General features: G+C 40.0%; 1 protein-coding gene across 1 annotated transcript in view; it reads left to right on the plus strand.

The window, feature by feature from the left end:
• The window catches only part of ADGRV1 (adhesion G protein-coupled receptor V1), a 277,279-nt gene that overhangs the window by 70,395 nt on the left and 193,384 nt on the right, over window positions 1-13,500 (plus strand). The window contains exons 19-23 of the mRNA XM_060690619.2: window positions 3,382-3,599; window positions 4,193-4,918; window positions 7,264-7,637; window positions 8,637-8,813; window positions 9,814-9,994. Of these exons, the coding sequence (XP_060546602.2) occupies window positions 3,382-3,599; window positions 4,193-4,918; window positions 7,264-7,637; window positions 8,637-8,813; window positions 9,814-9,994 (1,676 nt within the window). The remainder of the gene's footprint in view (window positions 1-3,381; window positions 3,600-4,192; window positions 4,919-7,263; window positions 7,638-8,636; window positions 8,814-9,813; window positions 9,995-13,500) is intronic.

Below are 13,500 nucleotides of genomic sequence, written 5' to 3' on the forward strand. Positions count from 1 at the left end.
TCCTACTGGGAGATTTTTCATGTCATCCTTTAGATTTGAATAAAATCCAAAAAGCAATGAGCAATGATTGTTCAGTGAAAGATAAGCATAGTGAGAAATATTGTTAAAAATACAAATCTTTATTGATTTATTATACTGATTTTATAAAAATAAGAAGAAATTCTTATTATAAAGAAATTTGAAGAGAAATATTATCTAGATTATCTATTTTAACATACTGAATGGAAATACTGACCAACATACATATTGCTTTGTAAACTTGCTTTAAAAAGTTTTTTATATTAAGAAATATTTTACCTGTATTTTCATTTATGAATATTTATGTTAATATGAATGTGAAATCAGTCTGGCATGTAAGAAAGCTTCTATAGTTTCAGATGTTAAATATATTATTAGTGCTTATTCATGGGTACACCCTGCACCAGCAGTTTTAAACGTTTATTTTGGTTTAGATGATCACTTTTGTTTTAGTCCAATTAACTCAGCAGGAGGTGTATCCTTTTTAACAAGTGGATTCATAGATGAAACAAATACCATGTTTCCCAGAAAATAAGACAGGGTCTTATTTTCTTTTGAACCCCAAAATAAGGGTTTGGCTTTATTATCGGGGGTCTTATTATTTCGGGGGTGCAGGAGGCCCTGGACAGCCTGCGCACTCACAGCCGGGAGTCCGGCAGAGAGAGGCTCCCTTTGCGCACTGCCATCAAGCCCCTCTCCTCCCGCGGGGTGTGTGTGTAGAACGAGAGCGGCCCGAAGGCACCAAGCCGTGTGAGTGACTGTACCCACCCCCTGCTTGCACACCTCCCAGGTCTTACCTCGTCAATGTGGACAAAGTCGGTGAGCACCAGGTCCTTTAGGAGCTCGTAGCCAATGCTGCTGGTGCCCACCACTAGCACCCGTGTGGAAACCATGACCTGGGCGAGCTTTCCCTGCAGGGTCCAGCTCCAGCCATCACCATAGAGTGGGAAGCACACTCCCAGAGCAGCCACTATCCTGGCTGGGGTTTGGAAGCCGCAGAGGCAGAGTTTGGGGGAGAGAAATAAAGACTTCTGCTGTTTCTGCTTTTGGCTGCATGCAAGGAAAGCAGCAGAAGTCTTTCTTTCTCTCCCCCAAACTCTGCCTCTGTGGCTTCCAAACCCCAGCCAGGGCAGCGGCCACTCTGGGAGTGTGCTTCCCATTCTGTGGTGACAATCGCTGGAGGCCTCCCCTTCCCCCCCCGCTCCTCTCTGCTCCGATTGCCTGACCACTGACTGACCAGAGTGCCCTCTGGCAAGCCCGGGAAGCCCCTCTGCCTCGGGAGTCACCAGACTGGACGGCGATCAGGCCAGACTCTTCCTGGGGAAGGGAGCCTTGTGGGACCCTTGCCCTCCCTTCCTTCCTCTTGCAGGTCCAGACATAGCTTGGCCGGCCCAGCCACTGCCAATGCTCCTCACCCGTAGTTGAGCTTGGCTGCAGGGGGATGCTGGGCCTCTGCAGGTGGCGGCGGCAGTAGCAACACCTGCAGTGTCTCAGCCATCCCCGATGAGACCTGCAACTGCTGTTGTCCTCCGTGACTGCCCACTGCACATGGAGGTCTCTCTGCTGCCAGTGGCCACCCTGCCATGGAAGCCCCAGGGTGGCGATGCTTGCACTAGGGTTGCTGTGACGGGCACTCAATCCCGCGGGCTATGCAGACATAGTGCCTGGGCGTGGGGACGAGAGCGGGTGGGCCACCACCATGGCACAGGAGTAGGAGCAGGTGCTCGAGGTCTACAGTCAGTGCCGCGGGTGGCGAAAGGGGCTGGGGGTGCAGGAGTTTGCAGGGATATAGCTGCCTTGGGAGGGTTGGGGGGGTGACGGACCTGTGTGTGTGTGAGGGGGGCTTATTTTCAGGAGAGGGCGGATATTTAGGCCCACCCCAAAAATCAGGCTTGGCCTTATTTTCGGGACATGTCCTATTTTTGGGAAAACACAGTAAGTTAATGAAACTCACTGAAAGAGAGTCTTCCTTGGGTTATTTAAAAGTGGGGTTGCCGTTTTTGGTTTCTCCCATTTCTTTTAATATGATTTATAGTAAACAAAATAAGAATGCTGATCGTAGGACAATATCTAAAATGTATTTTAGGCCAATGTCTTATGGAATGAAAAATGCTGCTTTTATTCATGATCAGAGTTTAGATGGAACACAGGAAAAGTTGAATATTTAAGATGAATTCCACTCAATGTTTTTATTGTTAAATCAGTGTTGAATTACATTAAATCAATGCTAAATCAATATTGTTAAATATTGTTAAGTCACTTGGCAACTTTAAGATGTGTGGACTTCAATTCCTGGAATTGCCCAGCTAGCTTTAGTTGAAGTTCAGACATCTTAAAATTGCCAAATTGGAGAAACACTGAGTTAGATTATGTCCAAGAGTATCTGTAGCAGTGGTGGGTTGCCCCCGGTTCTCACCGATTCTATAGAACCGGTAGTAAAACCGGCAGGAGGCTCCGCCCACCGACCCCATCAAAATGCTTCTGTGCATGTGCAGAAGAGCATGCGCAGGAGCGCACACGTGGCCCCACTGCAAACCAGTAGTAAAAGCAAGTAGAACCCACCCCTGATCTGTAGGGTTGCTTAGACAAAGAAGCAACCAACAAAAATTCTTCAAACTGAAACATCTTGCTTGATTTTGTGTGTATTCTATTATACTACTTTACCAGGTGACTTTAAAAAACAAACAGAATCTTTATAATTAGGAAGATTCCATTAGATGATGTTGTACAAATTCCTGTTGTAAAACATAATCCCTTATAATACATTTAAATATTCCAAGTCCCAGCTGTTTAAGATTATGCAAACAATCAGATGCTAATGTAAAAATATCAAAAGATTGCAGTATATCACCAAACGATTTCAAAATAATTATTTCAAAATAATCTGTATATTGCTCAAATGCTATATCATAACCCTGTGTAGCATTACCTGGGGAGGGATACCAGAACCCATCCAGCTATTTTCATGTCCCAAGTACTGTGTGTTTAAGACAACAATGATACTATGGCTTGTTTATAATGGTAAGGAATCTTTTGCTTGAGGAAACAAAAAAGAAAATTCTCCAAAGTCATAGATTGCCTTTTGGGCACATCTAAAGTAGCTCTTTGGATTACAGCCAGGGTTTTTAATGACACTTTTTTGATTCATTAAATGTTCATACTGAGCTCCTGTCTTTGTGAAAACTCAAAGGAGATAATTGTATATTCCCAATTTGCATTCCATTGAAGAGTTCCTATAACACTGGGAATATCACATATGTTCATACTATTCTTTATTGCTCTCTAAAAATATACTTTAGATGGCTCATGTAGAGAATTGAAAAATGTAAGTCTGAAAATAGTTTTCTTTGTTCTACCATACAGGATCCTGAGGCACAGAGGCTACTTTGGCAATGTTTCTTTGGCCTGGCAGCTATTTGGCAATAATTCTGCTTTAAATCCAGGACAAGAATTCTATGAAGTGTCTGGAACTGTATGGTTCATAGAGGGTGAACAGTCACAGCCTATAACTCTTCATGCTATTCCTGATAAAATTCCAGAATTCAATGAATTTTATACCTTAAAACTTGTGAATGCTTCAGGTACATTTGCATATTTGGTGATCTATTTAATGTGCCACTTCCTGCTATGATTGTATGTGGTTTAAAAACATGCATGTGGTAAAAATACATTAAATACATATTACATGAGAAAAGATATATCATGAACCTCAGAACATACTTTCTGGTGTGGTTGCTTGAGTTTTATTTGCAACCTTCATCTTGAAGACCCATTTGGATTGGCTTTTTGATATGTTGCAGAAAAGGAGCCTCAGAGGACATGGTTTTGTAAGTGGCAGCTCAAACTGAGGAAACCTTTTTCTGGATTCCTTCTTGTCTATCATGGAGTGGTTGGGCATAATGTATCAGGGTTATGCAGTCCCAATGCTAACAAGGACTGGAGCCAGAAAACGTTTCATATGTAATAACTCCCTATTTAATCATATTGTTCACTGGGTGGTCTTCGACCAGCTAGCTGGTCTTTAGACTTGCTTACCTCTAAAGATACTGTAAAGATAACAATGGGAAAAAGAAGGAGCATACATCAGTAATACTGATTAAATAAATAGTTAAATAAATAAGCTGATAAGATTGTGTGTATGAGTTATAAAAATAATTTCTTGGCTTTCTTTTAGGTGGCCAGTTATCAGAAACCAACCTTTCTGTGACTGTGATGATCCCAATGAATGATGATCCGTATGGAGTGTTCATCTTAGATCCTCAGAGCCAAGACAGAGAGGTAGCAGAAGACATTCAGTCTGAGGATGACATTTCCTGCATTACCAGTTTTACAGTATGGAGATATCAGGGAACTTTTGGAACTGTCAGGATTGGCTGGGAAATATTATCTAGCACCTTCAGAGAAGGATTACCTCTAATGATTGACTTCTTATTGCTTGGAAAATTTACAGATTCAGTTAAGTCAAAGCCTCACATGCGACGGCATCACACTGGAACAGATGCTTTATATTTTAGTGGTGAAGAAGATGCATATGGGATAATTGAGCCAGACGTCCATGTTAGTAAAAACAGTATACTTAGTGTCTTCACATTTTCAGCATGGGTACTTCCTAGTGCCAACAACGATGGATTTATAATAACAAAGGACAATAGTAATGGATTAATATATTATGGAGTAAAAATAGGCACAAACGAATCCCATCTTTCTATAGGGTTCTATTATATGCCGTTGCAGTCTAATAAGACATATATAGCTAAGATCACAATTATGAAATACTTGGAAGAAAATATTTGGATTCACCTTCTGATTATGCTCAATAATGGCACTCTTGAGTTTTTCATTGATGGCAAACCTGTTCCTGGAGGCATTAAGAGTCTCAAAGGAAAAGCAATTGCTGATGGTAAGCAATGTGTTAATTATTATTATTGGTTTGTTGCGCAGTCAGACAGATGTTTAAACTCGATTTGGCATTTTTGTCCACCTGTTGAGTCCTTCCCAAGGACTTGCAAGATGCTTTTATTAAATACTAATTAAATATTAAATAATATTAAGGGTATTGTTGCATGATGTAAACTGTTTTAATGTAAGTGAAGCTACCTTTTGCAATTGATAGATGTAGATTTGCTCCAGATATTTTGTATTTTTTCCCAAGGCATTAATTACTATTGGAGCTGTGTCTGTTTTATTTTGTCACAGTGGTTCTATTTCTGTTATTCTCTGTAAACAACAATATGAAATGATAGCTGCTAATTCTTTAGTTGGATTTGGCCTTCATACTCATAAAGTTCTTCCCCAAAACCTAACATATTGTAATCTATCAGCATAGTATATGTGTGGATCCAAGCAGTGTGGCCTTTTGGACATTTTAATGAGAAGATTTTCAAAATGCCATCCAAGGTTTTTTTAGTATGGCACTTCGTGTGCTGATAACAGTGTGACCACCATGGATAGCTTATGTCATAATATTTCAATTTTGTTTTTTAGATCTTTTGTGAACACCATTTTTGTCTCCTATTCTACTATCTCCTGGTATTCAATTAATAATTAATAATTAATTAATTCATTATTTAATAATTCAGTTATCATTATCATTATTACTGGTTGGTTGCACTGTCAGCCAGATGTTTAGACTGGAATTGGCATTTGTGCTTTCCAAGAGAGAGGAAGGGTTTTTCTTTATGGTGTTAAGGGTGTCATCACCAGATATAAGCTGTCCCTGTGAGGTGTTTTGAGTTCTTGTAACTGAAATTTGGGATGATCAAACTCCATTGAGAAGTGAAATTGCTGAAGGAATTACATATTTTTCTTTCATTAGATAAAAATTCATCCCCATTCATTTAAAATTACATAAATATATGGTTTTTATTATACAGGTCTGAAACAGATACTTTCTGTGCGATAAGTATTTGCTTTTTAAAAAAATGGATTGCAGAGTTATATTTGTCTAATGCTGGGGTAATTCATTCCAAACTTCCAGTTTCAAATAGCTAACTTTGCATTCTGACCAATCTATTAGCAGTAGGACGGGAAAAGATTTTACAACTTTTTGTTATGACTGGAAGTGTGGTATGTATACCTTACAAGCTTTGTCAAAATGTCTCAGTATAGATGGAATTTAAATCAGTTTGGAGTCAAACGGCATGAGGCAGAAGCAGCTTAAATAGTAAGCATGGATATGTCCTAGGTAGTAGCAGCTCCTGTATTTAACAGCACCTGTCATGAAATACCTCTATATGCGATCTGTCTGAAAAATAAGGATGCTGCCTATACCTAAATCTTTTAGTAATCCAGAAGGATACCATAGCAAATAGATACCATCACAACCCAGATGCAAAATATTCTATCCACAAAGAACTCTTGAAAAGAAAACTCTTTTCTTAGAGCAAATTTTCATATTTCACATTTTCTGGTGAAATATGAATGTTCAGATGCAATAGATGGAGAATTAAATTGTACCTACTGAGTGCATCTCATGATACACCTCTTTCAGTAGGAAAGCGTATATCCAGATTATATCAATCCACTAAAACTGGATTATAAACTTCTCAGATTTTCATTCTACATCAGAAGCTCAGCATCAAAAGACTGATCTCTCCTGAGGCAGATCATCGTAGCCACTGGTCATACTAGTTGCTGCACCACTAATTTATCTTCAGCCATCTATGCCCAACACACCACCTCTCGGGTAGGTGGGGAAACCTGGCTGGTGAAGCAGAACTTCGTAGCTATAATTTAGCAGGATAGTAATAAAAGCTACAGAAAAGTTCAGTAGGTCCTCTTTGCTTTTTTAAGATGGAGGAGAACAGCCAATTAATTCTTGAATCCTGTTTATTGCTCCCTTGAAGTATTTTAACAGAAACCAGATTTTTACAGTATAGTAAACTTTACAAATCACAAACATGTAAGCTCATTCAATTTACAGATTTTCATTTTTGCTTTTTAATAAATCATATTTGTTATGCCTAGTTCTATTGGGTTCAAATAATGGCCAGATAAAACAAATGAAAGCAAAACATTATTCCATGAAGTTTGAGCCAGAAAAATCTGTTTTAACTACACTGGACTGGTTATTACATAAAGATTAATACATGCATTTAATTTTAATTACATTGAAGTCAGCTTTCCTGTTTTAGATAATGAAATTCAAAATGAGTGATTATGTATAGTACTAACCAATTTAATTTTGTAAAACCTAAAGTTGGAACATTAAAAAACAATATTTATTTGTGGGTCTGTTTTCCCTAGGACCAGGAATAATGAAAGTTGGTGCTGGAATAAATGGTGGCAGCAGGTATAAAGGATTGATGCAAGATGTGAGATTTTATGAATGTAAATTAACAAAGGAAGAGATCAGTGAACTTCACGCTATGCCGGCAAGGTCTGATTTGTATCCCATCTCTGGATACTTAGAATATCGACAAGGAGAAAGGAATAAATCATTCATTGTTTCTGCCAAAGATGACAAAGAAGAGGAAGGAGAGGAGCTGTTCATTCTAAAGCTTATTTCAGTTTATGGAGGAGCACAGATTTCACAAGAAAACACAACTGCAACATTAAGAATCCAGAAAAGTGATAATGCCAATGGATTATTTGGTTTCACAGGAGCATGTATTCCAGAGGTAGAAAAATCCTATTAACATGATCCATGAAAATCCTTAATTCAAGCCTAACCAGTATACATACTAGATACAGGTAGTTTTCATTTAGCGATTGCCTCTTTTAGGGCTGTTTCATCACAATAGTGATAAAAAAGTAACTTTACAATAAATCTCTGCGTTTATGACCTTCACAGAGCAATAAAGGAAAGCTGAAGTAAGGTCATAAACACAGTTGTGGCTTCACTTAGTGATGCTTTGCTTAATAACTGAGTTGCCAGTCTCAGTTGTGTTGCTAAACTAGAACTAATCATTTTCTTTTCAATGTCAGCCTACCCAAAGCAATATGGAGATAATGATACTGACCTTGCAATCTTGATAGTACATTGCTATCAAAATGCAGTCCTCATGTTGCTTAATCTTGTTAGCTGAAAAGTCTTCATACCAGCAACATCTAATCCTGGAGAAATATTGGAAATGGTTTAGCAGTTATCTGGGGAACTGTTAATTGGAAGTCATCTTATAAACAGGTATAAAGCAAATACACCATGGGGAAAGAAATGAAATTAAGATAGAGGATTTAACATGGGCAAACAATGGATACAAGGCTTTTTTCTACTGAGGAAAGTAGTATTTTTGTTTCTTACAGTAGTTCACAGATGATTATTATACAAATTCTGACTTTAAAAACAGGTGCCTCCTTTTCTTATTTTTCTTCCATTTTTTCCTTTTATTTCATATATTTTATATGGTAATCTTGCTCATGAGAAATGTCTCTCCATTAATCATTGCTAAAGTGCTTAGGGAGCTTTTAGAGTTGATGAATGGGGCAAAATAACTATTGAACAAATGAACATGTGTATAATGGGATTTCCCCCCCAAAATATGAATGTATGCATTTTAAAGCTGAATATTGTTTTTATTGTAAGATATCAATGTGACTACATATTTTATTTCCATCCAAACCTCAAAATTTTCAAATCTGTTTATCATAATGTTTATTGCAATTCTTATTATTCGTAGGTCTCTAATGAAGGTTCTACTGTATCTTGTGTAGTGGAACGCACCAGAGGGGCCTTGGATTCTGTTTTTGTGTATTACACTATCTCTCAGATTGATTCTTATGGCGTTAATTATACTGTTACTGACTTTGCTAACAGTAGTGGAATGGTAACATTCCTTCCTTTCCAGAGATCAGAGGTAAATCATACATTCCTTTTCAAGTTAATAATATAATTGTTATACATTGCTGCTTTGAAATTTGGATAATATTTTTTTCTATCTATTTTCCAGAATTTCGGTATGTTTCTGGCTTTAACTGAAGGTTCATTGTACTAGTTATAGATGTACCTAATTTGTAGTTATTTTTATTTATTTACACTTGAATGAATGATGAATAACATTTAGAGTGTAAATGCTATAAAATCTTTTCAAAGAATAGGAAGCATTAGATAGTCTCTGTAAGACTTTCATCATATTAACACTAAATTTTGTGTATTTTTTTAAAAATTAAATGATTGTGATAGTTAGGGAAGTATCCTTTGACATCTGTATCTTCTATGATTCTAAACATTCATCTAAAATAACTTGCCTGATATTCATTTTAATGTCCTTTTATTAATGTACAAATATCCTTAATTTTTCCCAACCCTTTTAAAATCACAATAGAGTTTTTAACTGTATTTTTGCATGCTTTATTTTTTTCTGTTTATATTTCTTCTAAGTATTCCTAAATTTGAATGATATTTAATACTGTATTTAATAGTTTTGCCTTATGTTGTTCATTTTTAAATTTCTCCTTTATCAGCTTTTTAAATAATGCTTTATTTGCATTAGTTTTAAAGTATTGAGATAGGATAACCTAGGGGTTTCAAACTCACATTGTCATCACATGACGTATCGTGTCTTTTTTCCCTTTTGTTAAACCGGGGGTGGGGCTGGCCAGCATGTGATGCATCCGGCCTGTGGGCTGCAAGTTTGACAACCCTGGTTGTTGACTAATGAGCTCTTGACTCCATTAGAAAAACTTGTCAGGTTAATATGCCTTTAAAATTGGTTATAATATATTCTTGAATATATTCAACAATGTTTATGTAAAATTTTTTACACTTTTGGATTTGCTTTTTTAAAATGCAATGACAATACTTATATTTAATTTGGGTTTCTGTCTGTATCTTTATCTTATCACTTCCTGCCCCAGGTTCTGAATTTGCATGTACTTGATGATGATATACCTGAACTAAAAGAATATTTCCAGGTGACATTAGTATCTGCAGTTAGCGGAGATGGAAAAGCAGGTTCAACCCCAACCAGTGGAGCTAGCATTGATCCAGAGAAGGAAACTACTTACATCACTGTCAAAGCTAGTGATCATCCCTATGGTAATCATTATAGGAGTAGTGTTCACACCTTAAATTTCATACTTAATTTGTACAGATTATTGTATAATTATTCACATATAGCATTCAAAATGCAGACAGTTGGTATGTGCTATAGATAGTTTTCTGGTCTGCAATGTAATGCTATATTCGTGTGTTAATATAAGACTATTGAATTATTTAGCATTCTTCATCCAATGCTATATATTACCAAGAATAAAACACCTGCCTAACTCTCACAACATTTCAGACAGAAGACTAAACATACTTAACGTGGAAACCTTGTAAAATTACAGCCATTGTTCTACTAGCTATGAGTCCTACTGTGTTTAATAAAACAGGCATAAATTGTACTATCTAGCAAAAAATTTCCTAAACCATGCTAATTTTAAATAAACTATTATATTTAGTTTTATATATGGTTGTGTCCCATCAAAATCAGTGACAGGATGTAAGAATATTTTTAAAGCTGAATAAATATATCAGGAATCATTCTTTGCTGATTAAAAGGGGCGTTGGTCCTACCTGAACACCTTTTTTTCAGTGGCTGCGGAATAGTCCAGGAATGGATTGCTACAGTCGGATCTGCCTAGAGACTGAGTCATAATTTTTTGGCCACACCTCCCCGCCTCTCTCTCAGGCCCAGTTTTCGGTGATGTCACAGCTGAAAGAGAAGCTCTGCCAGAAGATTAATGCAAGTCCGGCTCCAGGCCCACGAGTACAAGGGTGGGGCTGGACTATTCCATAGCCACTGAGAAAAGGTGTTCAGGTAGGACCAACGCCCGCAGTGTAGCTGCCGAATAGTCCAGGAATGGGACATACAAAAAGCCTGGCTGTCCTAAGGGTGGGTACCTGATGGGTCTGGAGCCCCCAAGTCCAAATGCACCCTCCTTCCAAATGAAGCCTCTCCGGATGTGAAGACATCCAATTTATAGGATAAGAGCCTTGGTGGCGCAGCAGACTAAAGTGCTGTTAAGTGCTGTTAAGTAGCACCAGCTGCCTGCAATTACTGCAAGTTCAAATCTCACCAGGCTCAAGGTTGACTCAGCCTTCAATCCTTTCAAGATATGTAAAATGAGGACCCAGATTGTGGGGGCAATAAACTGACTTTGTATAAAAAAGAACACCACTTGGGTGGGCTGAAAGCCCTACTAAGCAGGTATATACAAAAGTATGAAGGCTATTAACGCATTGTAAGCCGCCCTGAGTCTCTGGAGAAGGGCGGCATATAAATCAAACCAATAAATAAATAATGCCTGATGAAAGGTGAAGGAGTAGTCCAGGTAGCCGCCCTGCAAATCTCCTCAAGGGAGGCCTGCGTGGCCCATGCAGCAGTGGTAGCTGTGCTTCTTGTGGAGTGCACAGTGATGCGCCTGGGTACAGGCAATGATTGCGCCTCATAAGTCCTGGTGATACATGGCTTTATCCACCGGCCAATGGTTGAGGAAGATACCTTGGTGGCTAACTATGTTTTGAAAGGAGACAATGAGAGCCTCAGATTTCCTGGTGGGCACCATCCTCTTAATGTAGATCCTGAGGGCCCTCCTTACATCCAAGGTATGCCACCTCCTCTCCAAGACATGGAATGGCCTTGGACAGAAGTTTGGTAGTATGACCTCCTGGGCCCTATGGAACCAGGAGTTGACCTTGGGGATGAAGGAGGGGTCGAGTCTCAGGATCACTTTATCTGAATGGAAAATGCAGAGGTCTGCTCTGACAGATAGGGCTGCCATCTCGGATATGCGCCTTGCTGAAGTAACAGCAACCAGGAAGGCCACTTTTAAAGTCAAATATCTGAGGCTCGTTGTCCGCAGGGGCTCAAAGGATGTCTCAGTCAGAGCACCATGCAGAAACCTGTGGATGATGGGGTGGTGCGCTAGAGGCTCACTTTCGGTACCTGACAAAACAGTAGACAAGGCTGCCACGTGTCATTGAATAGTGCTGTGAGCCAACCCTTGTCCATGCCCTCTGAGGCAAGTGAAGCTGAAAGCTGCTGCTGTAGGCCCGATGCACTGCCCTTAGTTATTGCCTGTGAAATCAGGATCTGAATATTCTTGGGCAAATCAGATAATTGGTCCACAGTAGACCTTGACGCAGCCGCAGAGGTGCTCTGAAAGGTCTCTGGCACATGGGCCCTGATGTGATCGGGCCTAGATGCCACTCATGCTATTTGGCAGGCAAAAGGATCAATATCTCTAATTTGTTCCCTACCTCCATTGAGGCTGGAGCTGGGGATAGCTCACCATCGCCCTCTGGTGACCAGACCAGTGAGATGACTGCTGTTGCAGAAAAGGGCAGGAAACAGAATGCTCACTATATAGTGATTGTTTTTCTATCTCAGCCTGCTTCTTCTCTGCCTTGGAGACCTGCTTTTCCAGGGCCCTTTGTCTCCTGTCCAAGTCTTTAAGTGCTGCCTTGGAGAGCTGCTTGCCCTTGGTACCCTTGTGGGATTTGCAGAATGCCTTCCTGCACACTGAGGCCACAGCTTCCATATCCTTAGATCGTTCCGCCATTTTAAATGTGGCAATGGTCATGTACTGTGACTAGGCTGCTCCTCAAGTCCGATTAATGCCGAGCGATGGAGCAGGGGCTGGCTCGTGGATGAGATTTAGCAATGGTGGCTGTGCCGGTTACACCGGATTAGCCAGCGCACACGCGAGCAGGCCTGGGCTGCTCAAACGAGAGGCAAACTTAGGGCTTGCCAATTTCTGCGCACCCCTTCTGAGCTTAGGGGACCAGGCACAAGCAAAAAGGCCAAGAAAGGCCCTCCTTGGGAGGACAGGTGCTAGCGGCTCACTTTACAGCGGCAACACGCTGATTGATGAAAGGCTACGCTACAGCTGACTGTCGGGAGCCTCTGAAGAAGCTGCTGTTACAGTAGTAAATGCAGCGCCACGCTACCGCTATCCCCTTACCTGGCGTGGAATGCCCGCTAAAGCGCCATCTGGAGAGTTCAGGCACGTGGGAGGGCGCCGATAGTAGCGATCGGCCTCGCAGCACGAGAATCAGGGCCACTTGACAGGTGACCTCATTTGAGCTGCTTGAAGGTGCCGGCAGCTTTGTCAGCTGAAGCTGAGCTAGCCAGCATGAGAATGCCTGCCTTTGGAAGAGCAGGTAGACCGAACGGATCAAAAAAACCTGAATCCAAGAAGTCTAGGAATGGGTTGAAATGCAGAAACCGCCAATATGTCTCTTCTCAGGCCGACTGAGTCAAAAACTGGGCCTTAGAGAGAGATGGGAAGGCGTTGCCAAAAAACTATGACTCAGTCTCTAGGCAGATCCAATTGTAGCAACCCATTCCTGGACTATTCAACAGCTACAATGGAGAATGCATTGTCTCTCCCCCTATCCCCAAAACAAATATGTGTCAGACACAGATTTAACAGTTAAAGGGATAAGGTGGTGGGGGAGGGAGAAGGTTGCAGCTTAATTAATGGAATCTATAGGGAAGGACATGTTCCTGAGATTGAAGTGTCAATTATTTAGAGCAGTGTTTCACAACCTTAGCA

Source organism: Pantherophis guttatus, chromosome 2 (assembly GCF_059756535.1).
Source record: "Pantherophis guttatus breed Tessera chromosome 2, ASM5975653v1, whole genome shotgun sequence".
Lineage (NCBI taxonomy): Eukaryota > Metazoa > Chordata > Lepidosauria > Squamata > Colubridae > Pantherophis > Pantherophis guttatus.